At 40.3% G+C, this 22,024-nt stretch overlaps 3 protein-coding genes across 4 annotated transcripts; 2 read left to right on the top strand and 1 right to left on the bottom strand.

The window, feature by feature from the left end:
- The first annotated feature begins 2,311 nt into the window (after window positions 1-2,311).
- On the top strand, window positions 2,312-2,921 carry LOC131252731 (uncharacterized). The gene is made up of 2 exons (XM_058253407.1): window positions 2,312-2,678; window positions 2,841-2,921. Exons 1-2 carry the CDS (start codon window positions 2,351-2,353, stop codon window positions 2,855-2,857), a joined length of 345 nt encoding a protein of 114 aa, XP_058109390.1. The 5' UTR covers window positions 2,312-2,350; the 3' UTR covers window positions 2,858-2,921.
- Window positions 2,922-5,702: 2,781 nt separating this feature from the next.
- LOC131252732 (uncharacterized) lies at window positions 5,703-7,585 on the top strand. The gene has a single exon (XM_058253408.1). The coding sequence runs from the start codon at window positions 5,741-5,743 to the stop codon at window positions 7,247-7,249; it is 1,509 nt and encodes a 502-aa protein (XP_058109391.1). The 5' UTR covers window positions 5,703-5,740; the 3' UTR covers window positions 7,250-7,585.
- A 1,183-nt stretch (window positions 7,586-8,768) lies between these two features.
- LOC131252733 (uncharacterized) lies at window positions 8,769-14,379 on the bottom strand. Of its 2 annotated transcripts, XM_058253410.1 has the most exons (6): window positions 13,952-14,379; window positions 13,030-13,126; window positions 11,381-11,553; window positions 11,123-11,189; window positions 10,970-11,023; window positions 8,769-9,109 (listed from the first exon to the last, which is right to left on the bottom strand). In XM_058253410.1, the coding sequence occupies exons 1-5, from the start codon at window positions 14,129-14,131 to the stop codon at window positions 11,007-11,009; spliced, it is 534 nt and encodes a 177-aa protein (XP_058109393.1). In that variant the 5' UTR covers window positions 14,132-14,379; the 3' UTR covers window positions 8,769-9,109; window positions 10,970-11,006. The 2 variants fall into 2 exon arrangements, with proteins under 2 accessions (XP_058109393.1, XP_058109392.1); XM_058253409.1 differs by lacking the exon at window positions 10,970-11,023.
- Window positions 14,380-22,024: the final 7,645 nt, after the last annotated feature.

Raw genomic sequence — 22,024 nt, forward strand, 5'->3', positions numbered from 1 at the left:
ATCGAGAAAAGAAAGGGTTGATTCGTACCATGGATGGGTGAGTTGTTAGTAACTCGGCCAAGTAGTAGAACTCCAATTAGAATAGTTAGGGTCGTCCACTCCATAACATTTCTTTTCAATTCACAAAACTATAGAAAAAAAATGACAAACCCCATCTTATCCTAAAACACTTTGTGTGGGGCCGACCATGGTGTGTTTAATATGCAGGCCATTCAACCCATCCAACATGGTTGCCCCACCATGAAAGTAGGGGCTTCCAAAGTTTAAGTCGATCCAACGTTTATGGTGGGCCATCAAGTGAATTCTAAGTTTCTTTTGTGATTATCCATTATTTTATATGGGGTGGCCCACCTAATAATTGAATTGTATTGATTAATGGGGGATCCAATCATCATGGCAGGGCTTACTTGATGAGTGGGTTGGATGGTATACACGTATGGTGAGCCCCACCTATAGTGCCTAAAGAAGGAAATTGGAAAGTAGAAGAGAAGAAGTTTGGTACATTGGCAAAGTATAATGGATCTATGGTTGGTATTCAACCTCAGTTCATAGTGATAGTGGTACTTTGGTGTGGCCATCACATTTTTTTTTACTTCTTTAAAATTTAAATAATAAATACGTATTGGATGCCCTAATGATGCCCTAGTGCCTAAAAGTATAGGTTTTTAAAGCCTGACATGGTATGGGGTGCATTTCTCTGAGTGGGCCATGTACTTGAACCAAACTCAGACCGTAGCCACTCTTAAGCACAAGCAACCTAAGTACAAATGACAAGACCGGTTCCACTACAAGTCATGTGGTATAAGCTTATTTAAGAATGTTGTTGCATGAGATCCACTGTAATGTAGGGCCCACATTCAGAAGGTATCCCAAAACTCCAGTGGATCCAAAATACAAGTGGGTCACACCACAAAATATAATTGGGATAGGGTCACTCACCATTAAAACCTTTCACAATGTGTGTGGGCCTACCATGTACTGTATATGCCATCCACTGCATTCATAAGATGCTCCCCACCAAAATGAATAGGCATCTTTGAAAATCAAGCCATTGAAAAGCCCAGGTGGGCCACGAGATGTGATTTTGGAGGCTTCAAGCATAATTTTCACATGGTGTGGCCCACCTGAGTCTTGGATCAGCTTGATGTTTTCTCCAAGGAGTACAAGGAGGGGATGCCAAATCACCAACTTATCTAAAAGCTCTAGTTATTAGCAGAAGCCGGTGCATCAATGTATATTAAGGTACTTCAATATTCCCTCGCAAGGGGTAAAATTACATGTGAGAATATACTGGGCAAGAGTGGAGAGATACTCATATCATAAACCGGGTGGCCTTAATTTCCCTAACCCCATGGGAGAATACAACACTGATGCATATTTACTGCTCTCGGGATTCAAATATAGTACCTTATGATATGATATTATGTTAAATCACTACATTTTTAAAAGTTGATTTGATATGGTATCAGACCAGAAGCTCCTTTATTTATAGTGTGAGTTGAGTATTCTTTCACCTTTACTTTGGTATGTATGTTCTTGTGTAGGGTTTCGTACTGCCCATCCGGGAGAGTGTTAAGGTTGATAGGCCATTCTCTAACAAGGACGCATACAGTGGGGTCCACACACCACATTGTAAAATAAGCCTATGTTACAATCGCTGTAGAGTAGGTGGCCTCCATATAACTTACAATACCCCACTTTCATTTGATTAAGACAGTAGATAATCCTAAGCATGCTCTGTACACCAGTGCCTCAATAGAGAAACGAGGAGCTTTCGGGTTCGTCTAGATGAACCAGGCCTCCGTCTGTTGCAACCCAACTACCAAAACTGGGTCCTGTGAGAAATTTTGGACCATCCATCCGGTGGGATCTGCTTGGGATGGCTTAAGTTGCAAGAATCACACAGACCGTACGAACTTGGCTTTTATAACCAATGGACTTTTGCCGTCCGTTCTAAGGACACATATGGGACAGCCAGGATTGTATGATCGATCATGGCTTCCATACTGTATTCCATCCAAGTCACGCCTGCTAGATGGCCGATCTGGACTCAAAACCGTGTTCGTACCAGCGATCAGGATTCTGGGGCAGCTAGAATTGCCTGATTGGTGTGGTTTTTCTACTGGGCCATCTCTGGTAGGGTCCAATTGATGGACGGTCCAGATGGAGATGAACCAAAAACAGTTCGTCGCGATGGCCTCCAAAAAGAATTTGTATTTCCTCTAGTGCTGCCTCCAACATAGTCTAAGTGGAAGTTAAGTGCAAGTGCATTTTTTAGTGGAATTGTTGTATAAATATCGGTTGTATAAGAGTGTTAGTGCATTGCAGTAGGTGAGAGATAGCAGCTTCAATGAAGTATTTCTGCTTCTTTGGGCTTCTTGTGCTTGTGGGCCTTTCCAGCTTCGAACGGGCCCATGGAGCTGGGGAGTGTGGGAGAGTTCCCGTTGAAAGAGAGGCCTACAAGCTCTTCCCATGCGCATTAGCTGCGCAAGATGAGAAGGCCGACGTCTCAGATCGGTGCTGCCTCCAAGTGAAGAGAATGGGCCAGAACCCAAGCTGTCTTTGTGCTGTCATGCTTTCTCAGACCGCAAAGAGCGCTGGGGCTAAGCCAGAAGTGTCTGTGACCATCCCCAAGCGATGCAATCTCGAAGACCGGCCTGTTGGGTTTAAGTGTGGAGGTGGGTCCAATTAAATTGAAATTTTGAGTGGGCCTAGATCAAATCCAGGCCCACTCAATGGAAATATGTTTGTTTTTTGGTTTTCTTGATTTGATCATGTTGGTTTTGTGATTTGGATTGATGGGTGTTGCTAATTTTAGTTTTTGAACGTTGGTTTTGCAGATTATACATTGCCATGAAGATTGCGAGAATGGACGGATGCGATAGGCCGTCTGGTAGGTAATGGTGTGGACGCTGATGTTCCGGGCTTCTTAATAAAATGGTAGTAGTACTTAGTATGGTGATGTGCATGGTTGTATATGAATGTCCGAATAATAAAAACATGTAATCCATTTTCATTGTGTCGCGTTTGGATGAGAGGGTTATCACGATAAAATGGTGAACTGATGCCCCCATGATTGCCTATTGGGCTTTTAGGTAGCATTTGGGCTTGAATAACTTGTGAGAGAAAACATTTCTGTCAAAATGAAGGTGGGGGCCCACCATATTGAGAGTGGGCCTCAGTTGTGATTTGGAATTGTGAAAATGAAGGATCCAGGGCCCACTTGATGTGATTCTCATTTCTGCTGTCTGGATCAATTTTCAAGAAAAAGGGACAAATCTTAACCGTTGGTTATCTTAGCAACTGGAAGGAGGATGCGTGGGTCCACAATAACATGTGACCGTTGAAATTTGAAGATTCAGGTCATTCAAAATGTGGACCCCACACTCTAACATGCTGACTGAACATCATGTTGGCATTGATCCAACAGGCGTATCCTGTTGGAGTTTGTGCCTACGTCAAATCACTGAAAGCTTCAACAGAAGGTGAAAAGAGATTCATTGAACATTTCATAAAATGGCTCTGTGGGTCCACTGTAATGTATGTGTCTTATCCACGCCATCCATCCGTTTTTACAGGTCATTTTAGGGCATGAGTTGGAAATTAAAGCACATCAAAAGCTCAAGTGGACCACACCATAGGAAACAGTGTGAATTGGATATCTGCCGTTGAAAATTTCTTGCAAGTCAAGAAGTCAAGGTTTCTTAATATTTTAATTTTTACGTATGAAAATCTCTCTTATGAAAGTAAAGGGAAGCTATTGTTGTATTGCAAGTAAAGCGTAGAGGATTCCCACTAAGCTACGGCGATAGACTGTCTAACATATGAAACCAGTTATTAAATGGTGCTAACTCATCCACCATACACGGAAGCAATCCAGACCATCCAAATAGTGGGCACCATCGTGGATGGATCTAGGACTTCAAGCTGGGGCGATTAGACAATCATGATCAGCGGTTTGAATTCAATGGCCATAATGGATGGTTAAGATCATCTGATCTATTTGATTTGCCGGCCACTCTGTATCCACAAAGGATGCGGATTGGTACTACCCCACCTGTTCCGAGTTTGGCACAGACAGGGGCTCTGAGGGGTCACCCTGATGTATAGGTTTTATCCAGACCGTCCATCCATTTTTCCATATCATTTTAGCTAATATGCCAAAAAATGACGCAGATCCAAGGGTCAAGTGGACCACACCAACGGAAGTATATGTGATAATGATGCCTACCGTTGAAACCTTCCTACGGCCCACCGTGATGTTTGTTTACCGTCCAATCTTTTTTATAAGTTCACATGGACCTAAATGAAGGGAAAACACAAATATCAACTTCGTCCAAGAAATTTTCAATAGTAAGACTTTAATCCCCACTGTGATCCACTTGAACCTTGGATCTCCCCCAATTTTTGGGCTTATTTCCTGAAATAATATGAAAAATAGATGGACGGTGTGGATAAAACCCATACATCACGGTGGCCCCTCAAGAGCCCAGCCTGGGTGTTATCCTAACTGTGTTGGGGCCATCTTGATAATGTGTTGTATATCCACGCCGTCCATCCGTTTCTCCAGCCCATTTTAGACCTGGTCTAAAAAAAATAAGAAGATCCAAATCTTATGTGGATCACACCACAGGAAACAGCCGTGATTGAGTGCCTCACCATTAAAAATTCCAAAGGGCCCATTGTAGGGTTTTAGTAATCTTTATTTGCAATCCAACCTGTTGATAACGTCAAGAAGATCTGTATAAAGGGAAATTACAAAGATCAGTTTGATCCAAAACTATTTTGGCCCACAAAAGGTTTTTAATGGTTATTCATCACTGATTCTAATGATGTGGTCCACCTGAGATTTGAATTTTTTAATGTTTTGGATCCCAGACTAAAATGAGACGAAAAAAAACATATGGACGGCGTGGATCTAAAACAAATATATCAAACTTGGGCCCACACAGTTAGGAGGGTGTTACTCGGGTACAGCTAATCCGCTCCCCCACAATAAAGGCGTTGCTGGATATGGTGCCTGAGGCTTTGAATGGTACACCGAGTTTTGAATTCTGACAAGTGGGGCCCACTCTTCGGTAATCCAAACCACAAACTGCTACCTCCCACCGTGGATGGATCATGACTTAAAGATCTCCTCGATGGAAAAATGGCAACCGTTCGATTTATGGCCTACTAATGGATAGTTAAGAAGGGAAATGCCCCACCACCCATGGATCGACAACTCGGCCGAGTCAACTCAGAGTCGGTCGGGTCTCATTTGGTTTGGCACACCACAATTCAGTATTGAGTACAGAGAGTGACTCGGCTCGACTCACCCCAATTCAGCCGAGTCCAGACTCGACTCAGGACGGAACGAGTCAGTCCAAGTTGCGGAGTCATTCCACCAGTCCACAAGGTCCACCATCTCAACGGACTAGAATGATTCCTGAGTAGTCCACGTGTACAGTGGATGAATCACAACCGTTTAAGAAAAAGCTGGAAAAGAAATATAGATGATTGCAGGGCACACTAAGGTGGGGAGCTTGAGCTCCACTTCAGCTTCCCATCCCATGTGCTAACCCGTTGAAAATATGCACCTTTCCTCATTTGAAAATTTGAAAATTAGTTATGCGAGCCGTTTTTCCTAAGGAATTCCAACGTCCAAGTCAGTTGCTTTAGGCGCCACACACTTCATCTCTTCTCCTTTTAATTCCCACCCTTGAAAGTTCTACAATAGAAGAGAATTGCAATTGCATTCATGGCCAAACGCCACCAGCCCAACACCTTCAATCTCAATTCCTTTTGCTGCTTCCTCTTTGCATTCTCTTCTCTCACCTCCCTTCCATTCCTCTATTGGGCTTATCTTTCAAGCCCTTGCAATGTCCAAAACCTCATCCTGGCCACACAAGAACATAGCCCACCTCACTGGTCAGGTCACCTCCCCTCACTCCCTTCTGCATGGAACCATCTATCCTTCACCGAAGACCCCCCTCCCAAACGTCTCAACATTGCACTCTTCGTCAAGAAATGGCCCCGCCCAGACCGGGCCGGCGGGCTCGAACGCCATGCCCTGACGCTCCATCTAGCCCTTGCCAAGAGAGGGCACATGACCCATGTCTTCACCGTCGCCTTGGACTCGTCCCCGGAGAAACCACCCCACCCCAACATCCATTTCCACTTATCTGATCCCAGTCCTTCTGGGGTGGTCAATCAAGCGGCGACATGGAAAGATTTCCAGGCCCTGAATTTGATCCAACCGTTTGATGTGATCCACACCGAGAGTGTTGCCCTCATACATTACCGGGCCCGGAATCTGACCAACATTGCTGCCTCATGGCATGGGATCGCGTATGAGACTGCACATTCCGACATTGTCCAAGACCTGGTTCGGGGCCCAGGAGAGCCACGGACGCCTGAATTACAGGCGAGACTGGAAGAGAGGGCCTTCAAGATCATCGAAGAAGTGAAATTCTTCCAAAGCTACGCCCACCACGTCGCCACAAGTGATCACGCCGGAGATGTTCTCAAGAGGATTTACATGCTTCCTGAAGAAAGAGTCCATGTGATCCTCAATGGCGTCAATGAGGATGTCTTCAAGCAGGATTCTGATCAAGGGCGTGCTTTCCGGCACAAATATGAGGTGCCAGATTCAGCAGCTCTCGTCTTGGGAATGTCTGGGCGGTTGGTGAAGGACAAAGGCCATCCTATAATGTTTGAAGCTCTAAATCAGATATTCAAAGAGAACGAATCATTTCGGAAGACGGTCTTCGTTCTGGTAGCCGGAAACGGCCCTTGGGGGGCCCGGTACAAAGAACTGGGGCCCAATTTTCGGGTATTGGGGCCTTTGGAACAGACCAAAATCGCCCATTTCTACAATGCCCTTGATATTTTTGTGAACCCAACACTGCGGGCCCAGGGATTTGATCTTACATTAGCAGAAGTGATGCTTTCAGGCAAGCCGGTGATGGCAACGAGGTTCGCGAGCATAATGGGATCTGCCATCGTCAGCTCAGAGATGGGCTACGCATTCTCGCCGACAGTGGCGTCATTGAAGGAGGCTCTATACAAGGTTTTCAACGACGGGAGCGACGTTTTGCAGAAGAAAGGCGAGGCTGCTCGAAGCAGAGCTTTGAAGCTGTTCACTGCTACTAAAATGGCAGCTGCTTATGAAAGGCTCTTCCTTTGCATCTCCAAACATAGAGAAGATGCAGATTTTTGCAAATACCCACTTCCATCGGATCGTGACCTCATTTCAAAACAGCGTTAGCACTCGAATAGAGAAAATATTCCTAACTTTCATATGCTCAACGATTCTTCCATTTCGGCGTTCTGTTCGATTGCAAGGGAACTCAAAAAGAACAGAGAGAATGTGTAGTGTAAATGAGAAAAATGAAGCTTGATTGGATTGTCGTGCACAGTGAAGAATCCCCAATTGATTCAAGCTAGAGACGTCAATGATGACCGTCCATCCTGGTTGATCAGTGGAGGGCGGATCAGCCAAGGTGGGTTTCTCTACGCATATCAGTTCCCTGTTTGGATTCTGTAAAAATCTGTTATTTATTTTCTAATTTGTACCTGTTTTGCAACCAATTTTTTGTGTTGAAGAGGATACATCTAGGAATTAACTGAATCTGATTGGCTGCTTTGCCATTATTGTTTGCATTTGGATGTCCAAGTGAATTGGAATTACAAAAATTCAGCTTAAACATTGAGAAATTGAACAGATTATAACGACATTTCATGGTGCTAGCTGAGAGAAGCTCTTCAAATTACAATTCCTTGCAAGGTGAATCTTGAAAATTGAGTAATCACCATTTTCTTCAGTCCATTGGGCTACAACAATCGGTTAATTCCTTTACAAAACCAACCATTTTGCAATTCAATTCAGTGGTGAGTCCAAACAGAGTTGAAATGGATTGGAGTGTCAGGATTGTTTGATATGAATAAAATTGGATAGCCCATCCAAATGCTCCTATTCTTTTAGGCCCTGTCCTTCCTCTCATATCCAATTGATATTGCTGGAGGAATATTAAAGATGGGAGTCTGAGGCCATAGCAAACATACCTCACTTTCCTGCAGCAATCGAATTACAAGAGGGCTGTCAAAGACCATTGATCCCATGGCAATGCCAACTCGTCTTGAGTCAGAGCCCAAACGAGTCGGCCGACTCACCTAGTCCAACTCCAGCAAAATCTCCTAATTAGAGGTTTAGGTTGACAGTTTAACAATAAAAAAGAAAAAAAATGCAATGTTCCATAAATCACATAATATGTGACAGCCAGATCTTCTGATACGGATATTTTTACCCATCATTTGTTGTGGGTCCCATAAGATCAACGGTTTAGATTGACGAACCATTGGCCCCACTACAATGGAATCAGTGCATCACGCCTGAGAACTTGATGGTCTTCAATTACACTTTTGATATAAAGATGCCACTCGATTGCAAACGGTTCTTTCAGTTTATAAAAGTGGGGCCCATGGTTCAATCATCTTAGCCCATGGATCTATTGGGACCCAATTGATGGCATATGTCATAAACATCCTAACCATCCAATTTCTGACCTAAAAATTGATGGTGAAAAAGAGTGACAACAAAATCAATCCTCTTCCAGGATCCATCCACGTGGGGCCCAACAGACCATTGTTCTGGATTGAGATGGCCCATGAGCCCCACACTTGTACAAACTGAGAATCCAGAGAATTCTATGAATTGATCATACAATAACTCCTTCCATGAGAATCAAGCAAAATCTGAAAACATTCAAAGAACACACATGAAAATATGTAACTATTAAAAGGTCTGCTTCACATAGATATTTCTAATGCTAACTACAGCTGAAGTTTGGGCTAAAAAGCCAAAAACATAGTTCGATGACATATAGAAGAACTAGACAGTCCGAAGCACAGAAAATCTACATCTAGATTTTCGGCCACAGTAAAACTAAAAGTATAAAATGTTCCCTTCAAACAAAAGCAAAGCTCATGGATTCTTTCAACGATTCTTCTCCCAACAGAAGTGAGAAAGACCCATTTACAGCTCCACTTCAGAAGGGCGCTATTTATATAGTAGCAGCAACTATCTTCAGTATGGAACGGTACTGGACGACTCCTAAACTTCCTGTCACTAAAAAACAAGAAGAAGAAGACAGATTAGTCTAATGAATTTTAAGCTGCATTTGGCCGTCAATCCGTTGTGAGATTAACAAAATCCTATAAATTTCATATTATCAGGTTTAAGAACTCGACCCCATCATGCACCCCACCCCATGGTTAACAGACTTAGGTGATTTGATCAACTTGTTCATTCCTGAGTCAAGTCGGGACCCACCGAGGTTGGGGCTGAATCGGCCCAACCCACCTGAGTCGGGGTGACTCAGGAGGGTGACTTGTGAAAACGATTTGTATCAAAGTCCAATCGAGTCCAAGACAACTTCTACAAGTCGCATCAGACTCGTCCGTATCAGATTCATCCGAGTCCTACAACCACGCCCCACCCACATGTGCCTTTAAATGAAGACATGCCAACCTGGCTAGTAGTGAGGACATTCAAGATTTCCACACCCCAAAATATGGCCAATCTGCTCATCAGGCAGGGGACTTGTGTAGGCTGATGTGGAACCATGGCTAGCTTCTTCTAAATGTTCCATCTTTTGTATGGAGGTGACCCACCTGATATGTGGACCACCTCAGACTTTGCATATATTCATCCTCACACTGGGGTGGGCCACTACACACTCTCGGATGTCCTACACAGTTGCAGGTCAACATGTGCACCACGTGTAAATGTGTGTGCAGGCCTAGAAAACCGCATCAGAAGCTTGATGATAAGATGATAGGAATAGCAGAAGTGGGTGCATGAATAGACAAGAGGGCGATATAATTACCATTTTGACAACATCCTAATTTAAGTTAAAAGTGGAAACTTCAACATTCTAAGAAATGACTTTGTTAGCTTTCAAGCAGTTTTTAGACGAAGAGATGATGGCTTCACTCAACAGGCTCATCAAATACTACTAAGCCATTACACTGGACAGGTTCAACAAATGCTATTAAAACAAAAGTTCTGGCATTTGGAATCGGAACAAAGCTTAACGTAGCTGATGAAGGCCTCCACATCACAATCTTAGGGCCCGTTTGGATGATACAAATCAGGATTGCAAAAGGGATACGAATCTGGAAAAGCCATTTGTTTGGTTTATCCAAGAGGTGAAGTACGAAAAAGGAAGCAGGTTAGAGGGGGTTCTCTTTCCAAGTTCTGTTTTGAGTGGAATTCGGAATGAAATGGATAGATCAATCCTAGACGATTTGATTGGTGCCAGCCCCACATGGAAATGGGCCCTTTTAATCAATAAACTCATGTCTTATGGCTACAACGTCACAAAGTGCAGGAACTGTGCTGGGTCAGTACATAAACAGTTCAATCAATTTACAGACAACAACACATCCACAACCTAAATAGTTAATAGGATCATCACAAGCATGTCTATCTATCTATCCCTTACCATCACTCAACACAAAGTGATGTCATTTCATCCTGTACTAAAAAGTACAATACTTTTATATATGATAGTGGTCCACTGGATTTTCACTCAGATAATGATATTTAAAGAGGAGAAGAAAAGTAAAAAGGTCAAAACTTTCAATAAAAAAAGCACAAAACTACATAAAAATATACACATCAGATGACATGTAGAAATTCAGATACCGAATACAGAGGTGAGCATCCAGTCCTCACAAGTTTACCATACAGCTCACATGGCATGTGTATAATGTGTATGACGATTGAAAGTGTTATTCATCGTTATGACCGTTGGATGCATGTTTGGATCATCATACGCATACCACATGTGCAGCATAGAAATTGGGAGGATGGAAATTCCCTCCTTCCAGATACACCGCATCTCCTCCAAATTTTTAAAAAAACAAAGGCATTTAAAAACAATACAAATGATCTGATCTTAGGTGGGCCAGGATAATAATATACCTTACTATTTTGATAGAGTATCCACTTTCCATTTACTTTAGTAATAAAGCGATCCTGTAGAAAGAGAGAAAGAAAATCATCAAGGAGGTCCATTTTATCCAAAATATATGCCTTTTCAGCAAAATTCTTCTTCCACTACAACTACCATCATACCTTGCCACCAATTTCCCCTCGAGGCACCGGGCGGACTGCCCTCACCTTCTTCGCCATCCTTCTTGAACTGATGATATATCAATCACAGAATCATGCATGTTAGAGAAATGGGACCCTTTAGGTCAGGAATAGCTATTCATTTTGCTCATAAAATTTCATAAAGGAAAATGATATTCACACACCGCACACACACATTTGCATGGACCATTTTCCTCTACTTCTGATATTAGAAATTGAAATTTAAAAAAGATTACTCACAATAGAGGGGGTTCCTGAGGTTCGGGTACTTGGGGAATGGGAATACATGTCCCGGCCACCATAGTACAGAGACGAGCTGAGAAAGCACGGTTCTACAGTTTCATCCACAAAAACTGACCTCCCATCCTTGTTGGGTATGCTCTGGTTTTCGCTTGCACTGCTACGGGACCCACCTGAAAAATAAATGCTCGCTCAAGCTAAGGCAATTGTTTAGAAACAGAGTTCATGCTTCTTCAAGGAGATAAAAGGTTATGGGCATGTTATGTTGCACCAAATTTCATGACATGTGATGAAAATTTGCACCGGATTAGACTGATTAATCATGACATTTCATGAAATTTGGTGCAACTAAATGCAGCCAATAGAAACTAAGGAGAAAGCTATAACAATCTAGAGTGTGCATATAGGCAGGAGGGATCATCTGAAATTTCACTTGTGGGATGATCTTAACCATCTAATAAGATGACCGGATAGGGGATTGCCGCCCATTATTTGCATGTAGCTATAGGGTGCCAAGCTTGCACACGCACAAAGAGGTCTTAAAATGCCTAAATCTACATGATTGAAGCAGAGAGATTCAAAGGATGCCCATTTCAGAAAAGATCTCCAGCAATGAGCTTTAAGGATGCAAAAGCTCACATCCAACCAAACTGTCCAAAAGGGACCGGAGTCTTCAAAGACTATGAGAGATACAATCTTAGAAATACAACTAGAAAGATCCACCAACACCCATTTTATAAATCCATCAATCAATTCAGGTTTACAATATGAATATGTAAAGCATCTGATGGCAGCCATTTGATTTAATCCAGAAGTTTAAAATTCCATATCACATGGCATAATCAAATTAGTCCGTGAAATACATATTAGCCTTCAATTTATTCAAATGTCATGCGAGTTGGATATGGTGAAGAAATCAAGAACTTAAAACTCTCAATAAATAATTTAAAGAAAAAAAGGAAGAAAAAAATCAATGAGAAAAAGGAAGAAAAAATAAATAAAAATGGATGAATCATCTATAAGAAGCCTTTGGGGTTCCCATTGCCTATTCTAGTGAGGTTGTACAGCTCCAGAAAAAACAATATGAAACTTCCCTTACACATGCCAACCTGACTTGCATGTGGGGCATCCAAGCCATGCATCTTACGGGCACTGCTGATTGGATGACCTGACCCAAGAACTATGCCGATCCATTAATTACATGCACAACACATGCATTTCTGTAGATGCGGCCCACCTTGTGAATTGATCTCACCCATGTTTGAGTGAGATCGTTTACGCAAAGGGGCCCACTCTCGGGTATCCCATGCATGTACCAGGTTGGTATGTGTGGTCATGGATGAGCTTTGCTAAGCTCATATCCTTCACACATGGTTGAAAAAACTCATCGGGAAACATCGGTCAGGCAGGCATGACCGTCGCTACTCCATCTTAGAACGGATCGCTGCTAAGTTGCTTAAATGTATTTTTAAGTTAATATCAGACAGTAAAGATCGACAGCTATTGCAATTACCAAGAGAGAGAGAGGAAAAAAGAAAAGAAAAAGAAAAAGAAAGAATAAAAGAAAGAAAGAAAATCTTTTCTACTTGAAGCTGACGACTTGAGAAAAATGAAACAGAATCTTGAAATAAGAGGGTCTCTTTGCAAACCTGCGGATGCATGTTTGCCGTTCCATGCTGGGACCTCAGGATTCTCCTTTCTCCATGATCCAAACGACTCAGAACGCGACGAATCCCACCCCAAACCCTGCAATAGGATACAGAAACAATCTCTCAGAACTCCCGAAAGAAAACCCAATGAACAGAAAACAAGAGCCAAAAACCACCTGTTATCCAATCCAAACGGATTACAAAATATAAAAATACTATAATCACAATCTCACTTAGGAATCAACTACAAAATTCTAAATGAATCTAATAGAATCCCATGAGTATAACATCGACGATCAGGGAGCTTTCATCACCAGGACTTACAATCACCATCAAAATCGATTTAGACCCAAATTCAAAACTCCAATTCAGAGAGAGAAAGATCAATCATTTTAAAAAATAAAATAAAATCAGAACATGCAAAACAAAAACAGAAACAAAAAAGAGGAAAAGAAAGAAATCTTTCCAAATACCAATCCAGCTGCAATCTTTTGTAGAAGCAGACTACCAAACCGGCTGCAGAATCCAATCAAACCCAACAGTCGTAATTATATTAAAAAAAATAAAATGGAGAGGTTTTATGCAACCAAATAAAAAAACACCCAAATAAACAAAACCCAATTCACCAAAACAGAGAAAGAACAAAACCAATTCTCAGAAACACTGAAAGAAAATTCAAAATACAAAATCCAGTACATCAAACAACAAAAACGAAAACCCCCAAAAGAAAAACCCAATTCACATTGACATGCAAAGAACAAAACCCAAACATCAAAACCCTATTTACATAAACATGCAAAGAAAAAAAAAACCCAAAATCCAAAACCCAATAAACAACATCTTCAACCAATAGAAGGGAAATAACAAAAGAAAAAACAGAAAATCAAGAACACACAGATACGAAAAGGGAAGAAAAACACACCCCAGAGGCCGGCGGAAAAACCGAGTTGAAAATCCCTGTTGAAGACGAGTTGCCAGTATTCGGAGCTGGGAACAACGTCGAAGACGGCGACTCCTTGGGTCCAAAAAGCTCAGTCGACAGAGACGACGAAGACGAAGACGAAGACGAAACGCTAGATGGTTTTCTACCTCCACCCTCCATATCTATCAATCTTTCTCTCTCAACCAACAAAACTACCTCACCAGATATGGATAGAGACTTAGATTCTCTTCCACCAACCGTCCCAAACACCAGAAATCAAAGCAAAAAGAGATAAGATTTCAAGAAAAATAGAAGCTGCAGAAATACACGTGAAGATTTACAGAAATTATGCAATCCCGCCCATGTGCATACATTTAAAGCTTCATTTCCCTCTCTCTCCTCTTTCTCTCAATATCTTTCTCTGAGTCCTAAAATGCCATGTCTCTTCTGTCTATATACTCTTCATGTCCTCATGGTAACCGATAAGCGTCACGTGGGTCCATCCAAACCATCCAAGTGGACATTTGGGCATGCGCCAACATGATTGTGACACGTGTCTCAAGTGGATAAAAAGGACTTATCTTAGGCCACTAGAGCATTTAAGTCAACCACTCTCAGTAAGTATATCTTAATCAAACATAGAAGTTGAGGTAAAGGAGGAAAATCTAATTCCAAACATAGAAGAAGTTGTGATTGAGCAAAACAAGCTAATCTTGAGATGGATATGAGAAGATAGGTCTACAATAATGCAATTTTCTCTTTTCATATGTGTTACCCTCTTAAGTTTCATCATTTGATGAAAGTTTATCATATGATTTGATGGGGTAAGTGGACCTAAATTGATAATGTGGGCCCATTAGATATGGACGAATTGGCAACACACCATATGCAAGAGTCGCCGCGTGCAAGGTAGGCGACAAACTCCGACCGGCACGTCATGCCACGTTATCATCTACATTTAAACAGATGATTCATATACCGACATGGATGAGATTTGACCGGGGGTTGGAGCGTTTCGGAGAAGGATGAGCCATTGGCACAAGCGGTGTTGGTGGGACCCGTGAGCACGCCACATTAGCAGGGTCATTGAAATCGCTGATGCACAAACAAACATTAATGAGATTTCACCTTAGGTTTATGTATTTGTTGAAAAGATCTACCGAAGGACTTAATGAACTTAATGAAAATGCTTGAGGTTTCTAATATAAGACTCAATTAGATAGCATACTGCCAACATCATTGAACTCAATTGATGTATGTGATCATGTTTATATTTACATCAGTGAGACTTGATTTTAACAACATTATACTAATGCAAGCGCTGAATGATACATTCTATATTGGACTGCAATGAATTAATCACAATATCTATCATTTCTTAGATTGGTATATTATCAGCACTAGCAATGTTGAATATCCTATTTTAAACATAATGTTAGCATGTATACATTAAACTCCTTTGGTACTTCTTATTTTATATATTGTCAATGCTGGTAATGATGAATGACTCAAATGTTCCAGGATACTATGGGCATTTGCATTGAACTTGTTGGTTATCATACGGTGGTACATTGGCAGCATTGATAATGTTGGGAATCAAACTCAATGTACATGGTACATCAAGAGCATTGATGATGTTTGAGTGTCAAACTCAATGTTCATAGTACATCAATCAACCTTCTTGGCATTCATCAGGTGGTACATTGGTAGTGCTGGCAATGTAGAATGTCAAACTCAATAATAATTATATATCATGATTTCTATGTAGAAATATGTGATGTCCAACTCAACTTTCATGATACATGCCTTTAATGTTCTCAATATGCCATGAGCATATTCTTTGAACTCTGTTGGTGCTACTCACAAGAGTTTCAACACAGAGGTCATGTGTTCCGGTCCCCATTGTGGTGTGTGGGTGTGAGTGAAAAAAAATAAAAATAAAATCTATCTGTACCCATCATGTAATAAGCTGACATGGTGTATTACCCCAAACATCTGCATTTTTCAATTGAAATGGAATATGACGGTCGAAGTTGCATTGTACATCTATAATAAACCAAAGAAGACATGATCTCAAACAGATATTTAACATGTCTCTCTTCTTTTAAGTCCATCACAAGGGAAACAAAAATTAAGATTTGCTTTATCATGTATGAATTAAACATGAGCTAGGAGAAAATAAAACACCTTGTGACATGGTGTATTGGTAGTGTTAACAATGTTGATAGTAGTGCCATTATCCGTCCGAAGGATCCAATGGTGATGTTAATGATGTCAAATGCTGGACTAGAGGTCAATAGCATGCCACATGGCATATATATTAATTGAACTTGTTGGACACTAGCAGCATTTGATACTTGAGCCTCTCATTTTCTATATAGATGTCCTAGCACACCATGTTATCATATAAAGACATTGGTAAGACTTAATCTTTGTATTTTTTCCTATTTTGGAAGGTTATGAGCATGCCTGAGTCACATCTCATGATATCATTGGGCTCTTAATGTTGTGTGTGCAATCATTAAATCTATTTTATGCTAGGCTTGCTTGTCTAATAGGAAGTGTAGAATCAAAAGGAGTTATTGATTTTGCAAAAGGATATAGTTTTGTTGCGATTGGACTTTTGTTTTTACTAGTTTTACATCTGTGTAATATATAATTGTTTAAATGGTTTTTATTTTATTTTATTTTATTATTATTTTAAAAACATTATCACTCATTTACATTTAACATCCATACGATGGAATGTCTTACATGGATATGCCTTTGGAATATCATTCTCAATATCCTTGGATGGCACAAAAGACTTTATTTTTATTTTAACTTTCTAATTATTTGAAAAACAAACATGAAACTTAAGTGAACTTAAAATGTGGAAAAGAAGGTACACAAATCTTGATAAGAGGATCTATCTTTTCTTAATTTCAGTATATATTTGTATAGTAAAATTGGCACATGCAATGCATGTGGGTAGGTGGATAGGGAGGAAGTGGTTTACTAGTTGTGGGAGAGGGGAAGAGAAGTATTTTTCAAAAGTGATGGACAAATATAAATCCTATGTGTTCTTGAAAGGTAGAAAACAACATCTACCAAAATCATGATAAGATGCATGGGATCTACCTTTTCTTAAATTCAGTATATATTTGTACTGTAAAACTGACACATGCAATGCATGTCGGTAGGTAGATAGGGAGGAAGTTGTTTGGTATGGGGGAGGGGGAAAAGAAGTTTGTCAAAAGTAATTCTATTTTGATAAAGAGAGCACCATGATACAACTTCATTTTAAATTATCTAAATGCATTGTCATTTGTTCACAACCCCAAGTGTAGGGTCCCGATTTAGTAATAATCTTGGTAAGACCGAGGTTGAATCCACATGGACTGATCTTGTGCGTTTCTGAAATTAATTAGAAGTAGAACTAAAAAAAGATGTAAAACTAATTTGGAAGTGATTGAGAGAGTAATTGTGAATTAAGTAATTAAAACTAAGAATTTAAAGGTGAGAACTAGGGTGCCAAGGATCTACTTGTAGTGATCAGGGAGCCCTCTTGCTTGATTCAAGTAACACAATTAGAATTGGAGTCTTATCTTATCCAATTGAAAAATATATTAATAAAACCAAATCTGAACTTCCATTGACCTAATTCTCAATGAAGGAAAAGTATGATAATTGACAGAGATTCCATCACTAAACCATGCCCAAGAGACAATGGCAAACAACAAGATTTACCAATCTCATAATCTCAAAGCAGGAGAATTGTGAAAATTAGGAAGGATTTTATCACCCTACCATGCCCAAGGGATGATGGTGAATTATAGGACTTACTAATTTCACAATATCAAATAAGGAAAAGAAAATACTCAAAGCTATTGCAGATCTACTGTAATTTGAGTCACAATATACCATTAAAAAGTAAAACTATTCATTAAATATCAAATTAGAATCTATGAAGTTTGACATAAACATGAATCAAAGCAATAGAAACATCTCATCATACAAAAAGCTTCACCTCTTAGCCCTAGCTAAGAGGTTTAGCCAACCATACACATGATTGGACCAAAATCTCTTAAGAAAAATATGAAAACAACTAAGAAAGAAAAAGAAAAACTCTTGGCAACGGCTTCTCCACCCTTTTACTCCGCTTCTTAAATCCTAGAAAATGCCTAAAAACATCTTAGGGAGACCTATTTATAGTTGTGGAACTCCAACTTTCGCACCTAGTTGGAAAATTCTAAAACACGTTTCATATTTATGCGGTTTGCTAAAATAGATTTCACTCTGCGCAATTTTTCAAAATAGATTTCATTCTGCACAATTTCATAAAATGACCTAGAGTTTTAGAATATGCTTTTTCAGGACGATTTCAGAATTTCTTTTTGTCACTTCAAATCTTTAATTCTCTTCATTCCTCACTTGGTTTTCTTGGATCTTTGACTTGTGAATTCTTCAATCTTGGTCTCATAAGATCCATTCCTTATCTTGGTGATTCTTGAGCATCAAATCCATGCTTTTAGTACCATTTTCAATCCAAGCTCTTAAATTCACCTTACAACACAAACATGAGTAAAAATAGAACATTAAGCATTATCTTGTTCATAAAACCAAGATATAAATGGAGGATAATATGCAATATTTAACCCTCAACATTATTGCTTAAAAATCATTCTTATGTCATCTCATATTACATGGGCTTTGTTGTTTAAATTTAATAATTGTGTGAAATTTTTATCTATCGTAATTCTCCTTACACACAGTGGAGATTATTGTAACTTATAGAACCCTCTTCTACAATGTAAGCAATTTTAATTTATTATTCTACTTCAGTGGTATGTGCAGTGGAATTGTCAAACAACCAATTGATCTAAAAGCTCGAGCCGTTAGAGGATAATGTATCAATATATATCAAGAGACTTTAATACTCTAACACTCCCCCGCATGTGCGGAGAAGAACTTCTTACAACACTTCGCATGGGAACATATTGGACAAGGGTGAAGGAACACTTAACTCACACTATGGTGGAGGAACAATCCATGACTTCTAAGGCCCATCACCATAGTAATTAATGAAGTTGTGGTATGATAGTATCTCCTACTAAGCCTTCTTGGTTTAGTTGGTTTGACGACGAATTAGAATTCTTGGTTTTTCACTTTAAAACTTTGTTAAATTAATTTTTGATTTGTAAATGTTTAAAAACATTTATAAAATTTCTGATCACAATAATATTTGTATCATTTACACCACTTATTGTTTCCACCCTCTTTATATGCAAGCAAGGCATCTGTGTGTTGAGATACATGTGGCAAATTTGAAAACATCACACTAGTCGAAAGCATTGTATGTAACCATAACCTGCTGTGGACGTAGTAGGGTAGATTTATCGAGGGAAGGGGAGATCGACTCTCTTTTCCGCTGGTTGTCTCGCTCGAGGGTTGTTGTTTGGGGGTAAAAATGTGCTTTATTTAATCAGAGTCGTCACTAACCAATTATTATGATCTTACAGTCGGTTAGACCATGTAGAAATGCTTAGGATTGAAAACTGAAAATCCTTAATCCTTAGATAACTTTTGAGTTTGTGTTTCAGAGATTCCGAGTAAGGGATCGTGGTTACAGAGAAGGAATGTATTAAGTACCCTCTTTGCCCGTACAGATGTACGGTTTTTACTTCACAAGATCTGACTAATTTATGAAGAATATGATTAATTCTCTCATGAAGAAGATGTAATGCGATGTAATGGTAGTGATGATTGATCGATCCAAATTTCTAATGGGTAGGATTCGATTATATCGGTAAGCCACAGAACATATGTTCGAAACGATCAAGTGTATGTGTAAAGTAGGATGTATGAGATGCTTGATACTGTATTGATGCTTATGATAAAACGACGACCAACTGGTTAAGGTTTCTCATAGATTTGCTTTGATTATATTTGCAAGCCTTAAAGCATACGCCTGCCAGTTAGATATGAGAAAATGATGGAATGCAGTACAGTGCTGATGTTTGGTGCTTGCTAGGAAGGAAGATGTAGTTTGATCCGATGAGACATGTAAGAGGAATGTAATTTGTAGTCTCGAACTCAAGATTACGGTATGAGATGTTCTTATTGGAGCATTATACGTCTATGGCTGCGAGGACATGCTCCTTCTACCTCTCATTATTGTGGCTAGCTGGTGGAGACTTTTGCCCATGGTTATCGACTGATGATACTGGTGTAGATGACGATGTAAGCGGTGTGGGCAAGGCATACCCTTGGTTGACTGATGCTAGGACGGGCAGGCAGTGCCCTTGGCTAATTGCTGAAGTGAGGAAGTTGTCCCCTTGGTTGACTAATGCAGAGACGGGTAAGGTGTGCCTCTGATTGATTGCTAGAGAGGGGAGGTTTTCTCCATAATTGATTGATGCCAAGACAGGTAGGGTGTGCCCTTAGTTGATTGTTGAAGTGGGGAGGTTGTTCCCTTGATTGATTGATGTTGAGACAGGTAGGGTGTGCCCCTAGTTAATTATTGAAGCGGAGAGGCTGTCCCCTTAGTTGATTGATGCTGAGATAAGCTGGGTGTGCCCCCGATTGATTGTTATAGCAGGGATATTGTCTCTTTGATTGACTGAGGGTGCGAAGACTGGACTGACTAGAGATGTCCCTAGCAGGGTGAGGGGCTCTGAGATTGGACTGGTTGGGGGTTCCCCTTTCAGGATGAGGGGTTCGAACTCCGAATGAGAGTCAATGGTATGGACAAATTGGATCAGATAGAGAAGAGATTCTTCCCTGATGATAGTAATTGTATGGGTGCTCGATGTACTGGGACCCACTTGATGCTGTGGCAGGAAATTTTGGAGTATGTTGTTCACCACTGCGTTAGAGGCCTCAATTGAAATTCTTTCTTGATTGATCAAGTTTTGGACCACATGTTTTAAGAAGAAACAACGATCCGTTATAGGACCCATGATTTGATAATACATATAATACTCGTTCTCATTAAAGGTTGGTGGTAAAGGATTTAGTGGGGGTTTAGGCGGTAGTAGGGTAAGAAGTTGCCCTTGGACTAGTACGAATAACATTTCATTATAAGTTCAGTCTATTGGTGTGAACTTCCTAAGCTCTCGGACCATGCCCATTTCCCACCTATGATTAGGCTATCACGGGTTCCATCTTGGTTCTTATTGCTGTTAATGTTGTCCCTGTTGAGGGGCGAATGATACATCCTCAGTATATGCAATATGATCGTCTTCTTCCATTGGATGGGGGACGGGAACACTTATGTTACCGTTCTTATATTCAGTAGGCCTTCCTTCCACTATTAACTGTACCGGAGAGGGCTGATGAGCCCACTAAGGAGAGATCGTCACAACCCTTATTCCTACTTCGAATTGTTCCCCAGTGCGGATGACTTGGGTGAAGTTGGCATATGAATAAGAGACAAGGTATCTAGAGACTCAGGTTTGCCAAGTGGATGATCATGGAGATTTGCTCATCGTCATCAATGGATGTCTTTATTTTGGTGGTCATGAACTGCCATTGTCCAACGTAAGTAGACAATGACTCATCATCCATTTTCCTTAAGGCAATAAGATCTGCTCTTCTTAATGCTACGTTAAGATTGTACACAAAATGATCAATGAATGCTTAGAAAAGTTGTTCCCAAGTTTTGATTTAATGGTAGTCCAATGACGTGTACTAGTTTAACGTGTCGCCTTTTAGAGACTTCTGAAATAGACAGATCAATGCTCTGTCATTGCCTGCCACGACATTAAGCTCTCTACAAAATGCTCTTAGGTAGTCTATAGGACATCTCGTACTAATATATTTTTAAAATTTTGATACCTCAAAGCCTGGAGGTACCTTTACATTAGGGAAGGGACAAAGGTCTCTAAACATTGTGGATGGTAGATCCACCCCACACTGTTTCTGCAGTTTTCTTTCCATCTCCTGCAGTTGCTCGATTTCTGAGGGACTAGATGAGAGAGGTTTTTCTCTCCATCTCTACAGATGTATAGTCTTTACTTCACGAGATCTGACTAATTTCGTAGGAATTTAATTCGTTCTCACATATAGAAGATGGAACGCGATGTAATGACA

This window comes from Magnolia sinica, chromosome 8 (genome assembly GCF_029962835.1).
Source record: "Magnolia sinica isolate HGM2019 chromosome 8, MsV1, whole genome shotgun sequence".
NCBI classification, from domain to species: Eukaryota; Viridiplantae; Streptophyta; class Magnoliopsida; order Magnoliales; family Magnoliaceae; genus Magnolia; species Magnolia sinica.

Excerpts from the sequence above, each read along its gene's own strand:
- LOC131252731 (XM_058253407.1), top strand. The coding sequence starts at position 2,351 with ATGAAGTATTTCTGCTTCTTTGGGCTTCTTGTGCTTGTGGGCCTTTCC.
- LOC131252733 (XM_058253409.1), bottom strand. The coding sequence starts at position 14,131 with ATGGAGGGTGGAGGTAGAAAACCATCTAGCGTTTCGTCTTCGTCTTCG. Across the intron at positions 11,554-13,029 it reads CGGCAAACATGCATCCGCAG|GTGGGTCCCGTAGCAGTGCA; the intron begins GTTTGCAAAGAG and ends TTTATTTTTCAG. Across the intron at positions 9,110-11,122 it reads GAGGGGAAATTGGTGGCAAG|TGACAGGAAGTTTAGGAGTC; the intron begins GTATGATGGTAG and ends CTTGTTTTTTAG.
- LOC131252732 (XM_058253408.1), top strand. The coding sequence starts at position 5,741 with ATGGCCAAACGCCACCAGCCCAACACCTTCAATCTCAATTCCTTTTGC.